The sequence below is a fragment of the Chelonia mydas genome, chromosome 4 (assembly GCF_015237465.2).
Source record: "Chelonia mydas isolate rCheMyd1 chromosome 4, rCheMyd1.pri.v2, whole genome shotgun sequence".
In the NCBI taxonomy this organism is placed as follows: domain Eukaryota; kingdom Metazoa; phylum Chordata; order Testudines; family Cheloniidae; genus Chelonia; species Chelonia mydas.
The window spans coordinates 113223504-113243253 of record NC_057852.1 but is presented as its reverse complement, the minus strand read 5'-3'; the positions used below and the strand labels follow the sequence as shown (position 1 = coordinate 113243253).

Sequence of the window (19750 nt, the reverse complement as noted above, 5' to 3'; positions counted from 1 at the left end):
AAATGTACAGAACTACAAATAAGGACGTAAGTGCCATAAAATCATACCTAGTGTTTAATGAAAGCATATGTACATTTGACAATGTCTCTGTTTCTGTATATCTATAACTATATACCTATATCTCTAATTAAACCCTCCAAGTTTGTTCCTGCTTTTGGATTTCTCAGTGTGTTCTGACTTGTGTTTTTGAGGACTGGAAGTATACATTTGTACCATGTAAAGTACTGAGCACACTGTAAATGCAATGAGTGTGTCAGGCACCATAACTTGAAGATACAAAAAAACTATATATAGGTATATAAACACACACTTGGATGTATATAATATAGCTATGTTATTTTTTAACCGGAAAAAGCTTTTGAATTTTTTTTTTCTAATTTAGTAGGACACACATTTTGCAAAGTTTAAAATGTTTTTAAGCTACACATATAAGGAATGAATATATACGGAAGGCTGTAATAGAAGCATACAACTGACTCAAGCACAAATGGGATGCAGCTTACCTTGAAGGAAAATTTATTATTCATTTGTATTCAGATTTTTTTTAAACTCCAAGAAAATATCTAATAAAAGCAAGGTATGCAGGACAATCACCTGTGATTGTTCCATTTCTGCTTTGTTTAATTTGATGCCAAGGATGTCAGCAGTAATTCTCTGAAAACACAGGAAGACCTACATAAAAAAATAGAGCTTAAATGATTAAAAACAGACATCCTCAAGTTACTTTTAAATATATCAAACCTTTCCTGAACTGTAAACAATGAGATATGCAAAAATATGACCTGTGCAAAACAGATCTGAAAATAACTTCATCTGGTAAATTCAATGCTGTTTAAAATAATTCAGCAATGATATAAGGGAATGAACAGCATGCTGGATTGTTAGGCAGCACTTCTACTTTGTCTCCAGAGACGTAAGTTTAAACAAGTGCTTATACAAAACCCCTTTCAAATATGATGGTTAGTGTTGCAAAATATGAATAAGGGCATTCATTAATGTTTGCTCGAAAAATATTTTACTCGTGTATTGTGCAGCAGAAATGTGGGTTTCTGTACCTCGGAACAATTGGGTTTAGCACATACACCACCGGGGCCCCTATTCTGCATGTGATTAGTTCCCCACTTAAAGTTAGACACATGTGTAAGTGTTTGCAGCATAGTGTCTTAAATCCATAATGGCTTTTAAGAAATAGCATTATCTCATTAACAACATGCTGCATTTAAAATATGCGGCAGCCTGGCACTGAATCCTATACTTGGACAATAAAACAAGATGGACACATTGCATAAAACCCCTTTTAAAAAGTGAAACTTTCCCTAGACAGACATTTGGGCTGTGCCTATGCTACAAGATTACATCTTTTGTCCTTGAATTGGTTGGTGTCATAAATACAAAGGGAAGGGGGTAAGAAGCTCTGATACAGTACTATAAAATCTTCTTACCTGTAAAGGGTTAAGAAGCTCAAGTAACCTGGCTGGCACCTGACCAAAATGACCAATAAGGGGACAAGACACTTTCAAATCGGGGTGGGGGGGGAGGGGGAGGAAGGCTTTGTCTGTCTGTTTGTGTGATGCCTCTGCCGGGGACAGATTAAGAAAGCAAGCAATCCAACTCCTATAGAGTTAGTAAGTAATCTAGCTAGAAAATGCGTTAGATTTTCTTTTGTTTTTGGCTTGTGAAATTTGCTGTGCTGGAGGGAATGTGTATTCCTGTTTGTGTGTCTTTTTGTAACTTAAGGTTTTGCCTAGAGGGATTCTCTGTGTTTTGAATCTGACTGCCTGTGAGATTATCTTCCATTCTAATCTTACACAGCGTTTCTTTTATCTTTTTTTGTTCTTCTAATAAAGTTCTGTTTTTTAAGAATCTGATTGGGTTTTTAGGGTCCTAAAAACCCAAGGCTGGTCTGTGCTCATCTTGTTTATCTCAAGCCTCCCCAGGAAAGAGGGTGTGCCAGTTCTCAGCACAGCTCGCAGAGGACTGGATTCTGGGAGATTTGGAAAGTCCTCTGTTCTACTGTGGGACAGTAGCAAAAGAAAAGGAGTACTTGTGGCACCTTAGAGACTAACCAATTTACTTGAGCATAAGCTTTCGTGGGCTACAGCTCACTTCATCGGATGTATACTTTCCACAGTATGCATCCGATGAAGTGAGCTATAGCTCACGAGCTTATGCTCAAATTGGTTAGTCTCTAAGGTGCCACAAGTACTCCTTTTCTTTTTGCGAATACAGACTAACACGGCTGTTACTCTGAAACCTGTCAGTAGCAAAAGAATTAGTTAATATATTTCAGCTAGTCCATATCTACACTGGAATTAAAATGAGTAATACTGAACTCTCTACTGAATACACTCACCCGGAAGATTTAAGAATGGAGTTGAAGTTTTCACTTTAACAGTATAAGTAGCTGCTCACGAGAAGTAGATACTTCTGTGTAATGTATTCTTTTATGTTCAAGTATCCGTATGTTTCTGGCCAGCAAGTTAAAAAACTCAAAAAAATTCTATGAAACACTTCCGTAATTTGGGGATCAGTGAAAAAGAAAACTAGAAAGGCTCTTTCACAGATTTCAACATTAACTATATCAATTACAAAAAAAAGAACTGTTAATTTGCTCATCACTGACAATATATCAAATCAGTTTGAAAAGGAGATGTTGCCTATTTGAAAAAACATATTATAGAATGCGCCTACTATAGTAAGTATGACATTAAAATTGCAAAATGTTTAGTTTTGTTTGTTCGAAAACAAAAAGTTACACTTAAAAAAATTAACTAAATCTGACAACGTGATTGGAGCACAGACTTTTTTTTATACAAAATTTTATGGCCAATTTAGAAACCCCGATAATCTGTGTTCATAACAGAAATGTTAGAGGTTATTACGTGATGACTGTTATCACAAACCTATAAGATTAATTTTAGAATTTTATTATAATTTTATGTTCTTTGAATAAGGATCTTAAACCACAATATTTGAATACTCCATTTTGAAAACATAATTCGTTTTGTACATTAAAAAGTTTTTTTATTATTATTCAATTATGTAGCCAGGGTAGTAAATCATTTATTAAATATGATAGCTTCCACTAAGGAGACAGTGAGATTGTTTTTATGGCTTTTCATGCCCATTTCCATAACATCAAGATATGTAACAAAAGTTAAATACAACACCATGTTTATTTAAATTGCCTGTTATAGTTAGCACAAAAGTTCTTCCTGTCTCATCTAAGGAAACGTACTAGCTGATTATGGTTCACAGTCAAATAATTAACCAAAAATGCATTTTTAACTGTGTTCTGAAGATAAGTAAATTAAGCTTCAATGAACCACCAGAGGGAGTGTATCCATTGGCTGGGGACCCTCTACTGAAAATACTGTCTCCAGACCTCAAGACAATACTCCTAGAGACCGGACTGGCAGCAAAGAGAGATTCAGCTCATCACAGCCGTCATGCTATGCGTAGAGAAACAAAGAGGCAGTGTGCAAGTTAGCCAGATCTCAAACCATTTATAGATTAGAGCCAATATGTGGAATTTCAAAGCAGATGAGACGTCACTGTAATTAACAAAGCATAATTATAACATACATACCGATGATCTACTCCGCTAGCGAAGCAGGTGCACTCTGCAGTGACTGAAGTTCTGGACAGCTTGACAGTTGGAGTGCAGTGAAATTACCACATCACATTCCAGAGTTATAGTTTTAAAAAAAAAAATTATAATTATTTGATTGGTCTTACTTACTGAATCGCCTGTCTTGGCTGACACAAAATGGCTACTGAAACCATTTTCCTGGCAAAATCGTTGGTGTTTGTCAGTTTTCACTGTTCGCATATGCTCCAAATCAACTATAAAAAGGTTCAAAGGAAAAATTACTATAATGGAGCCCATTTATTTAGATACCTGTCTCAGCAGTTATTCCTTGAAAATGCTTACAACAGACACAATCTTTCCCTCATACAAACAACAACCTTTTGTTTTTATAATTATATGCTAAAGGAAAAATAACCCATTACTTGAAATTTCTGTGTGTACATGAAAAAATAAATTACAATAAAAATTGAACTGTGAAATGCAATAAACTCATTTAAAAATAAAGCCCAAATTCCATGTTCAGGCACATACAAGCAGCTCCCATTGTCTCTATTAGGAGCCATGTACACAAGTCTGAGGGTAAAACTAAGCCCCAAATGTTCTGCATGCAAATGTGATATACTACAAAAATTCTAATGTTATTCAAATACTGTTGCAAAATAAAGGTAAAGCTTACAGATACATGTCTGCTTCCATATAGTTTGCTTCCAAGTTAAAAATGTAAATGAGTTATAAAGAATGTTAATACAAAGCAGTGCAGCAAAAATATCCGTTACATTAAAATCCACTAAAATCACACTGAATAAATATTGACATTCATTTATTTGTAAGTGGAGTTTTCAATTCCACAAAGATATACTTCAGAAAGTTGTATTAAACAACATAAAATGCATATTTTAAGAGTGGTATGCATTATTTTCATTTTTCCCATTATATACCCATTGGAAGTAGAGCAAAGCTTTTAAACAATATGTTTCATTGAAACACATTGGGTGCTTAAAATACAACATGGAACTCAAGTCTTGTATAGGTTTTATTGTGTACATTCCAATTTCTTCAAATCTGATCCTAGGGTAACTGGAAGCTATATTGAACAGTTTCTCTTTTTATTGCATTACAGTCCCTATAAGGGTGTTGACTCAATGCCGTCAAATTATAAGGCAAATATATTCACAAGGATTTAAGGACAACTAGGCTCTTTGAGTCAATACAGGAAAAAAAAACTTAAACTGATTTCCTGAGGAAGGGACCCAACTGACTTGTAAAAACTTGTAAATTTGCAAATCTAGTAAGTCTGCATAATAGTGTCATTTGACTATCAACTGAAAAAAATGTTCTCATACTACATAAAAGGCTTTATTTAAAAATGATATTGGAGGTCTTTAATTTGTAGGCTCTGGAGATTCTTTTCTCTACAAGATTTTTGATCTTACAGGAGATTCCTATACCCCATTTATGCTGCTTACCTTGGTTAATGTGGAGCTTGTTGCCACATGTTGCTTTTCCCTACACATCACTGAGGCCTTGTTTACAAGAACAGGCCTAAAATCATCCATCTACCACAGGCATTAATTTGTGGAGGACTAAAATACTAAGCTATTAACAGGAATGTTTATAGTACTGGTTTATCATAATATTGAAGCTAGAATACTTATTTAACAAAAAAATAGAAAGAACAAATACCGTTAAGATAAGTCCCAAATGAAGTCAGTAACCAATTTAAAAAAAAAAAAAAAAAAAAAAAAAAAACCTTGCACAGCTAATATAGCAACTGCTTTTTTTTTTTTCTCTTGAAAAGAAAATCTACTACAAGAGATGGCTTGTGCCAAGAAATCTTTTAGATGGAAAATACAGAATATTTTCTTTCCCTATTTTTAGTCTTCACATTTTAGATGTAACATAGCTGTGTGGGAGGGAACTACACCACCACACCTGCTGGAGAACTATTTTGGGGTGGGGGAAAAGGTTTTGTTTTTTTTAATTCAACCTTAATGGGCCAAATTTTTAGAGAGGCCTCAGTCCAGCCTCCAATTTTATTTTATTATATTTCTTTAAATGCATTATTAAAAGTGCATATCCAAACTCTATGCACCTGTACAAATACTGAACACACAAGATAAATTTACTTAATACATTATGACTCTGCCACCGATGCCATTTAACCCTACCAGTGACTCCCAGAGGAGTGACAACCTCTCTCTCCCGCCAAAAATATTACAGAATAAAGAAGTGCCACAGCATGCTTTGACAAATTCAGGATCTGTTGGTCTAAGGGAAGAAATTCCAAAGTCAGTGGCAGCACCCTCACAAAAATTGCCCTGCAGCAGCCCTTTCTCCCTTTTAAACCAGGAGATCTCACTTCAAGCAGCTCCACTGATTGCAACTGCCAGGGTATCCACCAGAGAGAAGTTCCTTCAGGTAGCCAAGCTCAAGTCATTTAGGCCTCAGTTCAGCAATGTACTTCTATATTGGTTTTTACTTAGTTTACCTAAAGGGGTCGAAGACCTTTATCCAGCATGGTTCTTAAGCACAGGCCTAACTTTAAGCACACAAGTAGTCCCACTTCACCACTACATATATATATATATATATATATATATATATATATATATATATATATATATATATATATTTATATATATAAACTACATATCAGATTAGACAAATGAGAAAGAGGAACGCTAACAGAGGAAGAACATGGGAAAGAAGGAAAGGGGTATGCTTGTAACAGAGATAACAAATGGGAAAGCAGTGCCTACAGTGAGATCCATAACAGGAGGTCCCTAGCAACCAGTAAGCAATGTAACTGACTTAGTTTAACATAACATGTTGAAAACAAAAACAAAAGGCAGTAACTAGAACTATTATTACTCATCTTCCTTTGAATAAGATACTAACCTGCTTCTTCTGCAGATACAGAAGTGAAGGTGCAATGGAGGGTCCCAATATTTTCAAAGCAGACATATACCCAATAGTGAATTTAGTATCTTTGGTACATAGCCAAGTGTTTGAAATGTAATTATGTTTGCACAAAACTATTATGCCAACCATGAATCATGCAAAACCCAAACCATGTTATTGTCAATCTTACTCTCCCTCATCTTTCTAGCTGCTAGTTGTATTTTCGCTTGGTCTTGGAAGAGGCAACTTCAGTGGTGTTCACAGTGCGATCTATCAATGAAAATATTACCACTGAGTATATTCAGACCCATTTTGGGATATACAAGATTCGAAAAAGGCCACAGGTTCAAATCTTTCTGAGCCCTCCAGAATTCCAATGAAGCTCAGATTATCCCTGTCAAGTTGATTCTCAAAATCTTTGTTTCTCCCTCTCATGTACTGAATTTCTTTTTTTCCATTTTATGAACCTAGTGGGTAGCATGACACTATCATCCATAGCCGTAAAGATTGGCTAATCCATACATTTAATCCAGGTAGCTAAAACACAGAGTAAGTGTATCCAAAGTCACTGAAATGAAATTATTGGAGCAGGAAGAAGATAACGCCTAACTGGAACATATTCAGTGACAAGTTAAAAGACAAGATTAGATGGTGGTGGTGAGAGGAGGGGGGTGGGAAACGGATCTCTGAAGCCAGAGAAGAGTTTGCAGTAACTACCAAGGACAGTTTCAATCTCTGATACATTCCACATTGTTCATGGAGGCTTACCCATAACTAACTAACTATTTGCTCATTTACTGTCTCATTCTATACCTACCAGTCTGGAATGTACTGAAGTAGTAAGATTGTTACAACAACAACCAAAATTACATTCACTCTACAAGTGATTTGATTCCACAACCAAGTTATTTAAGAATGTATTATGGCAGTCAGTGATTCTGTAAGTAGAAATAACCTGTTCTCTCATGATATGGACAATTTTCTAGTCAATATCAGGCAAAGGATAGCCTACTGGATGGGCAGGAAAACAGCAGACATATTATATCTTTATTTTAGTAAAGCTTTTGACACTGTCCACTATGATATTCTCATAACCAAACTAGGGAAATGTGGTCTAAATGAAATTACTATAAGATGTGTGCTAGTACTCGTCAATATGTTTATTCATGACTTGGATAGTGGACTGGAGAGTACGCTTACAAAATCTGAAGATGACACCAAAGCTGGGAGGGGTTGCAAGCACTTTGGAGGACAGGTCTGGAATTCAAAATACCCTAGACAAATTGGAGAACTGGTATGAAATCAACAAGATTGCATCTGTCTTTATGGAATTTAAAGTACTATTTAAACTCATTTCATTTGCACCATTTAGAGGGCAACCCAAATATACCAAAATAAAAAAGCTTGCATCAGATCACTTACCAACTGTCTTTCATTTACATTCCAATCCACTGTAAACATGCAAAACTCTAATAATCAGAACAGTTTAATTAGCTCTAACCCACTGATTTCAATAAAATGAAACAGGGACTAATTTTACTAGCTTAGCAGAAGTTGATTTCAACAAATAAAAACCTGACACCAAGTCCCAATAGGGACATGTTTATTGTCTCAAAATAAGGCTTGGTAATAAAACATGTTTAATGTAACTTACTATATAGAGCTGTAATAAAACTAGTAACTACCGTGACAGGCCAATAAGTGCCAAAAGATATTTTATTGGGCAATCAGTAAAATGCTATATGTTATGGTAAAGATATTTCAAAAACAGTCAGTCAGTCATCTCATGGCTGATAAATGACAAGTTCTGAGAATAACAGTAACAACTCAAAAAAGTTACAAAAACAAATAATTACACATACTTTCAAATGGCTCTGTGCCACAGAGAGAGAAGCAATTATGCAGAAATACGGTTCAAAGGCCCACACAGCCGGGAAAGTAGCTACATATAGTAGTAATCTCCACTCACCAAGTGGCTGCCAGCATTCTGCATCATTACCACCCAGAAGTCCACAAGGAATAAGAGTTTGCTGGATTAGGGGCAGGGCAGGGTTACAGTTCTGCATGAATGCCACACAACAGTGGAGGGAACAGGAGCATACAGCTCACAAGGCAATCTAAAGGCAGCCCAGGAAACAGCCATGATGCTTGTGCTGGGAGCAGTGGAGAGGAGCAGCCACTATGCATATTAGGCAACACCAGTGTCTGTGTGTGTTTAATGGTTTGCAGGGGTTTCTCATGGATCTCCAGTCTATTCATCTAACCTATATGGCACCACTCCCATATAGAGAACCTGAACTATGCTTATGTCAAGGTATTGTATCTACCACTAATTGCTAAGCTATCCATTTTTTTAAAACCATGTACATTAACACATTTGATTTGCAAAGATAATTTCACAAGGGTTTCCCCAGTCTAAATCGGATACCCCTTTAAAAATGTACAGTTGTGCTAACTGTACTGCGAGGGCATCCATCATTAATAGACAGTTCTCATATTTATGCTTAAACTTTCACAAATCAATGTTACATCATTGGCATATAAGTATGCACTATATATGTGCATGCATTTACAACCATCTGATTTTATCATTAAAAATGGACAATTTCACAATTTCATATTTAACTGTAATTAAGGGTAATTTAAGTTATGAATACACATTCTTATTAATCTATAGCCCTGCTTATAAGTATATTCTTTTATAGAGTATGTTGTGGAAAATGAAATATAAATCTTTCTGAAAAGTATTTGCAGCTGTTCATACAAGTTATAAAATTACACAAAGTATAAACAATGAGCTATCACAATTAGCCCACACAGACATGACAAGTAAAATGCGCTAATAATTTATTAATTTTATTTACACGTGCTTAATATTATGTACATATTTTCTCTTCTAAAATACTCCTGGGTCATTATATAAATGGCCAGTATATAACATTTTCTCTTTTTCATCTTATTTGCTTACTATAGTGTCAGATGGCCTTTTTCACTAGACATTTTTAACTCAAGCATCTTAACTCAATCATGCAATAAACTGATTAAGTGAATTGTCTTCATACTAGTTTGTATGGGGAAACAATGTAGTTCAAACACTACAGTCATTTTAACTTCACCTCAGATACGTAAGGTTCAAGTTTTGTTGTGCTTAGGTATTGATGCACTAGGGAAAAGGAGGGGCACCACCATAGCAGAAGTGCTTTAATATATCATGCCTTAAGGCATGATGCCACTGGGGTATTAGGAGATATATGCTGGGCAACAGGATTTACTACACTTGTTTAATAGGTTTAGTGGCATGCTCTCTAGCAATGTCCTACCAGGCTGCTGACTGGCAGGGCCCAAAGTCCTGGCCAGATACAGTCACTCCCCTTGTATTTCCCAGCATCCCAAAGTTATAGCTCTCTTCTGCCTGAGTCTATTACTCTGTGTCCTACTGCTCCCCAGCTAAGTCTGCGAGCTACTAATTAGCCCTTAAATTTAACAACTATTTGGATGCGCCAAATAGAGGAGTTGTATTTTGTAAGATTTTCGGGTTGAGTACATTGTTATTTTCTGGTTAAAGATAAGTTTTCATTTAAAAAACAAAACTTATCTACGATATTTAGATAAAAGGTAAACACGACATATGCAGGAGTCATATGCATTAATCAGTCACCGAGCTGCATTATTTCAGTATTCAATCATTTCTTCTCATTACGGTTATACACTGTGTATCACCTACAGAGAGAGAGAGACTGTTTTAAAAAACTAGCTTTGACTTGACACTTGTAAATTAGCATCAGTATAATGCACTCTCCTTTACAAGGTAAACAATGGAATCTTAGTGTCAGAATGGGAACTGCAACCTTTTATACTTAAATTTCTATTAATGCCTGTAATCCTTTTCTCACACTAAAACTGTATCAGATGCCAAGAAAAGAACACACTTTCAGTGAAGTCCTGGTGAAACGTATACCACCCGTCTGACTTAAGGAAGCTGAAAGTGAAATATAAATATAGTTCCAGTACAGATTTTCTCAGTAATTTTTTAGGTTATCAAGAAAACATCTAGAGTGTTGATCTGGTTATACTCATTTCAGACAAACTACATGTCACATTAACTACCTCCAGGAAGTTATTCCAAACACAAAATAAACTGTTTATGCCCCTGCTCAGATAGATAGCATGACAGATTGTTATTAGTTGAAGACAGATGAAATACATTAATTTGATTGCAAGCATGTGTTTACTTTCTTGCTGTCATATACACTCTAATGCTGATGCTTCTTTATGAGGACATAGTAACAAATCAGATACCGTATTAGAAGAATTGTTAAGGCAGAGTAATAATAGCTAGTGCCATATTTTAGCATTTTAGAAAGCTATTACTTTTCCTCTTTCTCCCACAAAACCATGAAAATATCTAGAAATTACTTTTACAGAAAACCGGAAATTGATAGCTCAAAAACTCAGTAACCTACACAATATATTTTTAAAGCTTCATCCTCGGTAGGAAACCACAGGTATCAAAAATATGCATTTCAGAACAATTCAAGAAAAACAGCTCATTTTATAATCTTAACTCTTTTTAAACAGAGGACCAAATTCGGGCAGAATGCTAGATATAGGCACAAGAAAATTCATGTCTACTAGAGGGAATGTAAGGTGGAAATTTTTCATCACAGTCCTGGCCCCTCTAAAACCAGAAAAGGTTTACAACAGGAGCTTCAAAAGGGTATTATGAGAGCAGAGGCGAGATCTGCATGGTTTTGTGCAGACTTCCTTTTGTACATACACTTCCTGACCATGGCACCAGCATATGCATATAAAAACTATGAAGATGACTCTTGCTGCTAAAACGAGTAATGTGCACAAAGGTGTCGGATCTGTGGTGGAGCTTTTCAGAATGAAGCACACAGTAAATCAGCTCGGCAACACACGTACACATTAGGTCATCATGCAATGGGTGTTTCTATGACATGAACTAGCAAAAGCTAAACATAATGGGGCAAGTTTTCCTTTATTGTATTTTTTATGTTCATTGTAATGGTTTTAATCTAGAGATTAATCTTCTGAAAGGAAAATAATCAGATTTAATAAGGACTTTCAAGTCATATTTAAACAGATTATATATTAAAAAATGCCAGCCTTATGTTGTCGTTAAGGCTTCAACAAATATATTAGTTCTTGCAAACCGTTAGCAACAAGACAATACTGAAAAATACAGTGCTTCCAGGATTTAAAATTGGCTTCAGTCAAATAATAAGCAGATTCCAATGAGAAGCAACAAGCCAACTGTGTTAATCTCTGGAGCATATCTGCGAGCGGGCTTTAGTATGGGCATGCCAACAAGTGTGTCAAATGTTTGGTACCTCGGGAAATATTTATTTTAAGGAAATAGGTTGATATTGCTTGCAAACAACCTTCTTAGCATTTTAAGGGGATAAAATGCAAACGAAAGTTATTCTAAAAGGGGGGAAAGAATATGCTTAAATTTGTTTTCAAAACTAAAAAAAGATACAAGTTTATACAACAATTTACTTAGAAGCACTGAAAGACAGAACATTACATAGTGTAAATGAAAGATATTTTTCTCAACTGGACATTTTCCTCTTATTTCACTTTTGATACATTCTTGGCAGAAAATTTTACAGGCACCATAGAGTCATTGACTGAACAGACTAAGTCAATACAGATCATTTGAACTTGATCCCTTTTGTGTTTTGCTTTGCCTTCATGTCAGACACATCTTTAGTTCTTAATCCTACCACAAATACTTTAAGAAACAAGGATGATGTTCAAAACAGAAGACAGTATTAATTAGACAGATCAATTGAGTTAAATTGCAATATATTTTAATTTAAAACACATCACAGGAACAATGGTCTATCCTTCACTTTTCTGAGGGAGTGAGGGAGAAGGAGGCAAAAGCTGAATCTTAAAGATTTCTGCTGATTTTGGTTTGTCCCATCTCCAGCCATTGAGCCCCTCAATTCCTAGAGTGACTAAGAGCTTATTAATGCAGGGACACTCAAGAAAGTTCAGACAAATTAATTAAAGATATGAAGTTAAAGCATATTAAACTGTTGTGTGAACAATCTCATTCAGCAGTGTCACCTTTGTACGCTTTAGCTTAATCTCAAGGAGAGACTGCCACTGCGTGGTGGAGAGGATTGTTCAATCTCCATTACAATCTACCTAGATATCCAGGTACTTACATTGCCCTCATCACCAGAGTATCTGAGTGCTTCACAATTATTAACAGATTTTTTCCTCACAATATCCGTGTAAGGTAAGGAAGTGATAGCCTCATTTCACAGATTAGAAAATGAGGTATAGGTTAAATGAAGTAACTTGTTCACGGTCACACAGAAAGTCTCTCATTGAGGCAGGAACTGAATTCTGTTCTCCTGAGTCCAAGTCTGTTGCTCCATCCATCATACTATCCTTCCTGCCACTGACTCCTTGGCACCTGTGTTCAGATTCCCAACCATGGTGCCAATCAGTAAATACTGATTATTGTTATTTTGTGATGAAGACACTTGACCAATGGAAGTAAGTTGCTTAAGTTAAAACTGCTACTTCTGTCTCAAGCATCAGTATATGTATAACTAAGTTTTTTTACTTGCAGGTTATGTCTAATTCCTTTTATTGTCATAGGACCTCTAATGGAGTACCTACTATATGCGGGGAGGGAAGAAAGAAAGAAAACATGACCTGTGCTGGTGATGAAGGGAGAAAACCCAAGATTAACCTTTTTTTTGCTGGATTTGTATCATATCAATCACTCAAGATGCCACAGTGATTACCACAGTATAAATGTCAAGGTCAGTAAAACAATTTTCTATGCCATATTTAAATGAAACAAAAAACAAAACAGCAAATCCAACATACCCATCAACACATCCTATAAAATTTGGGCTCCAATCCTCCACTTAGATACAATCTAATCTATCATAGGCACACTAGACCAAATATTGGGAAATATAGCAACATCTCAGATACCATAGCGTACTAACTATATCAGACAAATGGCAATCACTGCACACAAGTAACAAGCATCACATTACAGTGTAAGGGCAATGGTGGTGATTATTTTGTGGCTCTCTGAATTTCTATTTGCACAATATTTCCTCTCCAAGTGTCTTTTCAGTGAATAAATAGAAGAGTTCAATTTGAGGACTGTCAACCTTTTACAAGCACAACAGTCACACAAAAAACATTTTTTTAAGTAAATGAACTATACAAGAGCATTTGTTTCAGTCTCCAAAACACTTAGGTTATTACACTATTTCATATCCACATTTTCTTACTCACTCTTTGAGGGATGTTGGGGGGGGGGGGGGGAGGGATTTAACTTTACAGAAATGCTGGTTTCAAAACCTTTTTAATTGATGTTTAATTCCATGATGATTGCACTTCATTCTTTCAATTTAATTAAAATTAACCTATTTGACAATAAATGCTCTATTCCAGTAAATATAAATTCAAGAAAAAGTATTTTCCTCTAGAATGAAGAGATTTAGTAGCTGTTCCCACAACTTTACTGGTCTTGCTCCCTATTTTATACCATCACCATGTGCCTTGAAACACAGCTGGCTGGCAGAAAAGATATCAGAATCGTCTCTTTAATCTACAGTGAAAATATATTTCAAATATCACAGACACAGTGGATGAGTTTAAATTAATTTGGTTTGGTTAATCTACTAATGACATACTGATAAACAATTAATAAAGACATTATTTGGTGCAAAAAGCAATGTTCCTTTGTAAGAACTGACATTAGAGGCTACTCTATACTGCATAAATTAAACAATATAATGAAATACAGAATTTACAGTTACAATAAAACCAATGCAAAAGCTAATAATGTATATTCAGTATTTAGCTATTTTATAAACAGTGTAGCTCACAAGAAGAAAAGTACATTAAGGTACTAAGGTTACTGAAACCCAAACTGAATGAATATTTTCCCGTAGAGTTCTTTCTGCTTTAGTCAAAGGCATGAAAGATGTAATGTACTAAACAATCAGAAGATGGTGCTAGTCCAATATATCTATGAGCCACGGATGGATCAGCTTCTCTTTCAACATCTCACTCTACATTTTCCCCAATTTGGATGCATCTAAAACAATATAATTGAATTTACTTGCCCAACGAATAGGTATATTCATTACAAGTTAAATGCTAGTAAGCAGCATGTCCTACTAATGAATTTTTCTTAGTAAAATTCATGAATTTTTAGTTAATCTAGAAATAACTGTCTGTATATTAGCTATATAAAGATCATTAGAATTTAATAACTTCACAGGATCTCAGGATTTTACAGAAAACTTAGAGGAAATTGTCTTTACAATAACAAAAGCACTAATTTCAACTCATAAGTGTCTAGTGGTGAAATCCTGCTTCTCCAAAATCCCCGCAGTCAATGGTAAAACTCCCACTAACTTCAACACAGGATTTCAGCCTCAGAGTTCCAGAGTGACTTTATTCAGACTCTTGGAATTATCTCACTATTAAATTAACATGAAGAATTATTTATCTTTACCAACTTAAAAGATTTAATTATTTCTGGACTAAGGTTTAGATACTGGCCTGTAAATATAGGCATATCCCAAATAGAAAAGCGTCTCCTTTGAAAGGGCTGCAGCTGCTGTAACTGTTGCTATAATGAAATACAAACATCATACCAAGTGTCTTGTGGGCATCTGTGCACAAAAGTAACGTAAAATAGGACTTAATGTGGTAGAGAAATTTTATCTTTACATACCAATTTATTTATTTATTAATATATGCCTACTTGAAATGAATGTATTAAGAGCAAATCTCAGAGTAACATATTCCATGGATTCAAACCAATCTACAAAGAAAGGTAAGTATAATTAGCCATATTATGGAGATGGGGAAACTGAGGTGCAGAGAACTGACATGACTTTCCCAAAGTAACATAGCAGGTCAGGAATAGAAGTGCAGAGAAGCAGTTCCCTCACAGACTCTGAGTCCAGTCTTTTTAGTGGCAGCTGTTGCGTCCGTCTACAACTCAGAGACTGCTTCTACAGGTATCCTTCTGTTGATCTGAGTCCAAATAGCCAAGTAAAAAAAAAATGGCTATTTTCTGGAGTGTCATTTTTTGCCAATTCTCTGAATTATTTGCTCCTGAGAGAGCCAACTTGGCTCCATAGCCTTTCATGGTTCATTCCATTGTCGCTTCCAACAGCTGTAACGAAGAGTTGGAGACACTTTTGCTTCTCCAATGCACCTCTCTAGGAGCTCTCCCACAACAACAACAACAAAAACTATAAATGAACACAAAATTATTATCTAGGGTATAAAAAGAAGCCATGTATGCTCAAAGATGAGGGCAAGGTTTTATTTTTCTTATTATAATATGCCTCCAATATTAAGTAACTGGAAACATCAATTCCTCTTCCAAAGTTTTTTAGTTTAGAGGCAAGATTGGCATGTATCTGAGAATAATTACTCAGAGAGTAACTGAGCTATAGCTGTTTAATTGTTCCTTGTACATCAAATCCTACTTAACCTAGTTTTTCTGATATCTTAAAGCTTCTGTGACTAATTATCACCAATTCGAGTTGTTATGAAATGATAGTTTTTTTAAAAAAAATACAAAACCAGGACTTCTCAGTAAAAATTACAACAAATTTTGATGGACTGCAGAGAAAGAATGTACTGGAATACAAGCACATTCAGCTAGACTACAGTGAATATACTAAATGTACAGTCTACATGTTCCTAACACTCATCTGGTAGATACACACATGGCCACATTCTGCCCTCAATTATGTGTGTGAAACCACCATGAAGGGCTGAATTTGGACTACTATGTATATGCTGAGTTTTTCTTGCCTTCAAGTGATGTGCAGTTTGTTTCTTCTCGATATTTTAATTCCTTTGGTCAATTCTCCTTCAGGATGCTAACTCTGTAATTTGAAAATTCAGTAAATTGGCAATTTTATAAATTTTATAATTATTTTATTTATTATTTATTTTATAATAATTTTATTTAAGAGTTGTATTAAATCTAAACCTGGTACCTTTTGTGTACTTGTTTGTTCTCAGCAGATTAACTGCTTCTAGTCTTCAGCCTAAGTTAAAATGCCTGAATAAAATTCACATGAATAGAAATACTTTTACATTATTGACAAATTTATCAATAGTCCAAAAAAATCTTGACCATCTGGAAAGTTGCTACATGAGGGTTACACTAGGACTCTCTCCCAACCTTAGAAGGCAAGTGATATATGAAGTGTGGAAGGATACAATCAAAGATCTTCAAAGTGTTATTTAGATATAGATATATAGGCCTGGCAGAAGAAGTTACTCACCTTCTTGTAACTGTTGTTCTTTGAGAGGTGTTGTTCATGTCCATTCCAATCAGGTGTGCATGCACGCACGTGCACGGAAGCCAGAAGATTTTTCCCATAGCAACCTCTGTCAGGTTGGCCTGAATGCCCCCGGGAGTCACCTCTTCATGGCTCTCAATACAAAGCCCTGCCAACCCACCACCCCCTCAGTTCCTTCTTGCCGGCTACTCCAACAGAGAGATGCGGGGGTGCATATTGGAATGGACATGAACACCACATCTCGCAGAATAACAGTTACAAGAAGATGAGTAACTTTTTTCTTCTTTGAGTGCTTGTTCATGTCCATTCCAAATCAGATGATTCACAAGCCCAAGTTCAGGAGGTGTCCACTGATCGGAGCACTGTTCTTCCGAAGGCCGCATCGTCTCTGGCCTGCTGGGTGATTGCATAGTGCGTGGTGAAAGTGTGTATGGAGGACCACGTTGCTGCTCTGCAGATTTCCTGGGTGGGAATATGTGGCAGGAAAGCGGCTGAAGAGGCCTGAGCCCTGACTGAGTGCACATGACTGCCATGCACTTAATAAAAACACGAGGCGCTGCTGACAGGCCGAACAGGAGGACTGAACTGGTAGTGGTTGTTCACTACAAACCTGAGGTATTTTCTATGGGATAGAGTTATTGCTATGTGAAAGTATGCGCCCTTCAAATTGAGGGTGGCATACCAGTCTCCTGGATCCAATGACGGGATGATGGAGGCCAAAGAGACCATGTGGAACTTGAGCTTCTTCATGAATGTGTTGAGTTCTCACAGGTCTAGTATGGGCCTGAGCCCGCCTTTGGATTTTGGTATTAGGAAATACTGAGAATAGAAACCCTAGCCCTTCTGCTCCTGAGGAACCTCTTCCACTGCCCCTCGCAAAAGGAGCAAGTGCACCTTCTGTATAAGGAGTTGCTCATGAGAGGGGTCCCTGAAGAGGGATAGGGAAGCAGGGGGAGAAGGGAAGGAGGGCACAGAATTGGATGGAGTATCCCCTTTCTACCATGCGGAGCACCCAAAGTAAAATGGGACCATGCACGGTAGAAAGGGGACAGTCAGGAGAAAAAGGTAAGGCAGGGTAGATCCAGTTCTTCTTCTGGTGCGTCATCCTCGACCACACCTTCAAAAGGCCAGTTTGGGGCTGGAAGGTGGCTTGGGTTGGCTGAAGCGCTGGCCTGAGGACAGGTGCGGCCTTTGTCTGCCGTTCCTATTCCTCCACAGGGAGCCATGCTGTTGGTTCTGTTTATAGAACCGCGGAGGAGGTTGAGGCCTGAAATGTTTCCATTGCATGGCGGGAGTATGTAGGCCAAAGGATTTGAGGGTGGCTCTAGAGTACTTCAGGTTATGTACCCTTTTATCTGTCTTCTCCGAAAACAGTCACACCCTCAAAAGGGGAGGTCCTGTATTATCTGCTGGACCTTGTACGGGACACCAGAGACCTGGAGCCCCCTCTCATGGCCACCCCTGTAGCCATGACTCTCGTGGCTGCAGCAGCACTGTCCAGCGCAGCCTGCAGGGAAGCTCGGGAGATTAGCTTGCCCTCCTCAACCAGCCCGAAAACTCGGCACGGGAGTCTAGAGGGGGCAGCTACACAAATTTTGCCATTGCTGCAAAAATGGCCGATTGGTTGGAAATTCGAAGCTGCAATCCACCCGTGGAAGAGACCTTCCTCCCGAAAAGGTTGAGTTTTTTAGCCTCCCTGTTTCTGAGGGAGGGGCCTTGGAAACCTTGCCGCTCACGCTGATTAGCAGCGTCGATAACAAGGGAATCAGGTTGCGGGTGGGAATAAAGATGTTCATAACAATTAGAGGGTACAAAATATTGCCCATCATTGCACTTGGCAGTGTGTGGCAATGAGGCTGAGGTCTGCCACAGGGTTTTGGTGGTGTCTGCCATAGTTTTATGAGTGGTAGGGCAATACGGGAAGGTCCAGAGGGTGCGAGGATATCCACTATGAGATCAGAGTCCTCTACTACCTCCTCTGCCTTGATGCCCAGACCCTGGGCAACCTGGCACAACAACTACTGCAACACCCGACTGTCTTTAAACGCCAGGGCTATGGTGGTGCCAGCCAGCGCCTTGTCCGGCGACAACGAGGAGGAAGTCCCAAAGAACAGTGGCTGCTCCCTGCCATTGGCTCCCAAGGGATCCCGTGACTCTCAGTGATCCTGTGCAGGTGCCAACACGGACGGTGCCATGGTTAGTGCTGGGCTGTCGGCACTGAACTCGGTGCCGGCGTCAGCATCGCCGCTGCTGGTGCTGTCGGTGTCGGTGCCACTGGTGGTGCAGGAACCGCTGTCAAAGCCGATGCCAGCAACAGTGCTGCCACCGAAGTCGATACCGGTGATGGTGCCGCAGCCGATGGTGTCGATGTCAGTGGCAATAGTTTAGTGGCTGGTCGTGCAGCCAGTGGAATAAAGGTGGCCGAAACCACTGAAGTCGACAGTGAGTGGGACCCTTGGCTCCTTCCCTGGCTCTGGTGAAAGGCTCAGTGTCAAGGTTCCTCCCCCACTCTGAACGCTAGGGTACAGATGTGGGGACCTGCATGAAAAACCTCCTAAGCTTATCTTTACCAGCTTAGGTCAAAACTTCCCCAAGGTACAAAATATTCCACACTTTGTCCTTGGATTGGCCGCTACCACCACCAAACAAATACTGGTTACTGGGGAAGAGCTGTTTGGAAATGTCTTTCCCCCCAAATACTTCCCAAAACCTTGCACCCCTGGACAAACCTTCCTGGACAAGGTTTGGTAAAAAGCCTCACCAATTTGCCAAGGTGACTACAGACCCAGACCCTGACCCTTGGATCTTAAGAACAATGAACAATCCTCCCAACACTTGCACCCCCCTCCTTTCCTGGGAAATGGATAAAAAGCCTCACCAATTTGCATAGGTGACCACAGACCCAAACCCT

At 37.8% G+C, this 19750-nt stretch overlaps 1 protein-coding gene across 5 annotated transcripts in view; it reads right to left on the bottom strand.

Annotated features, from left to right (window-relative positions):
* Positions 1-19750, bottom strand: part of RAB28 (RAB28, member RAS oncogene family) — an 87937-nt gene that overhangs the window by 8319 nt on the left and 59868 nt on the right. For 3 of the 5 annotated variants that reach the window (XM_007055373.4, XM_037898053.2, XM_037898051.2), the window contains exons 5-6: positions 3743-3846; positions 595-672 (exon numbers count right to left, since the gene is read on the bottom strand). In XM_007055373.4, the coding sequence (XP_007055435.1) occupies positions 595-672; positions 3743-3846 (182 nt within the window). Of the gene's footprint in view, positions 1-503; positions 673-3742; positions 3847-19750 lie in introns of all 5 variants that reach the window. The other 2 variants (XM_037898054.2, XM_037898055.2) reach the window with 2 other exon arrangements.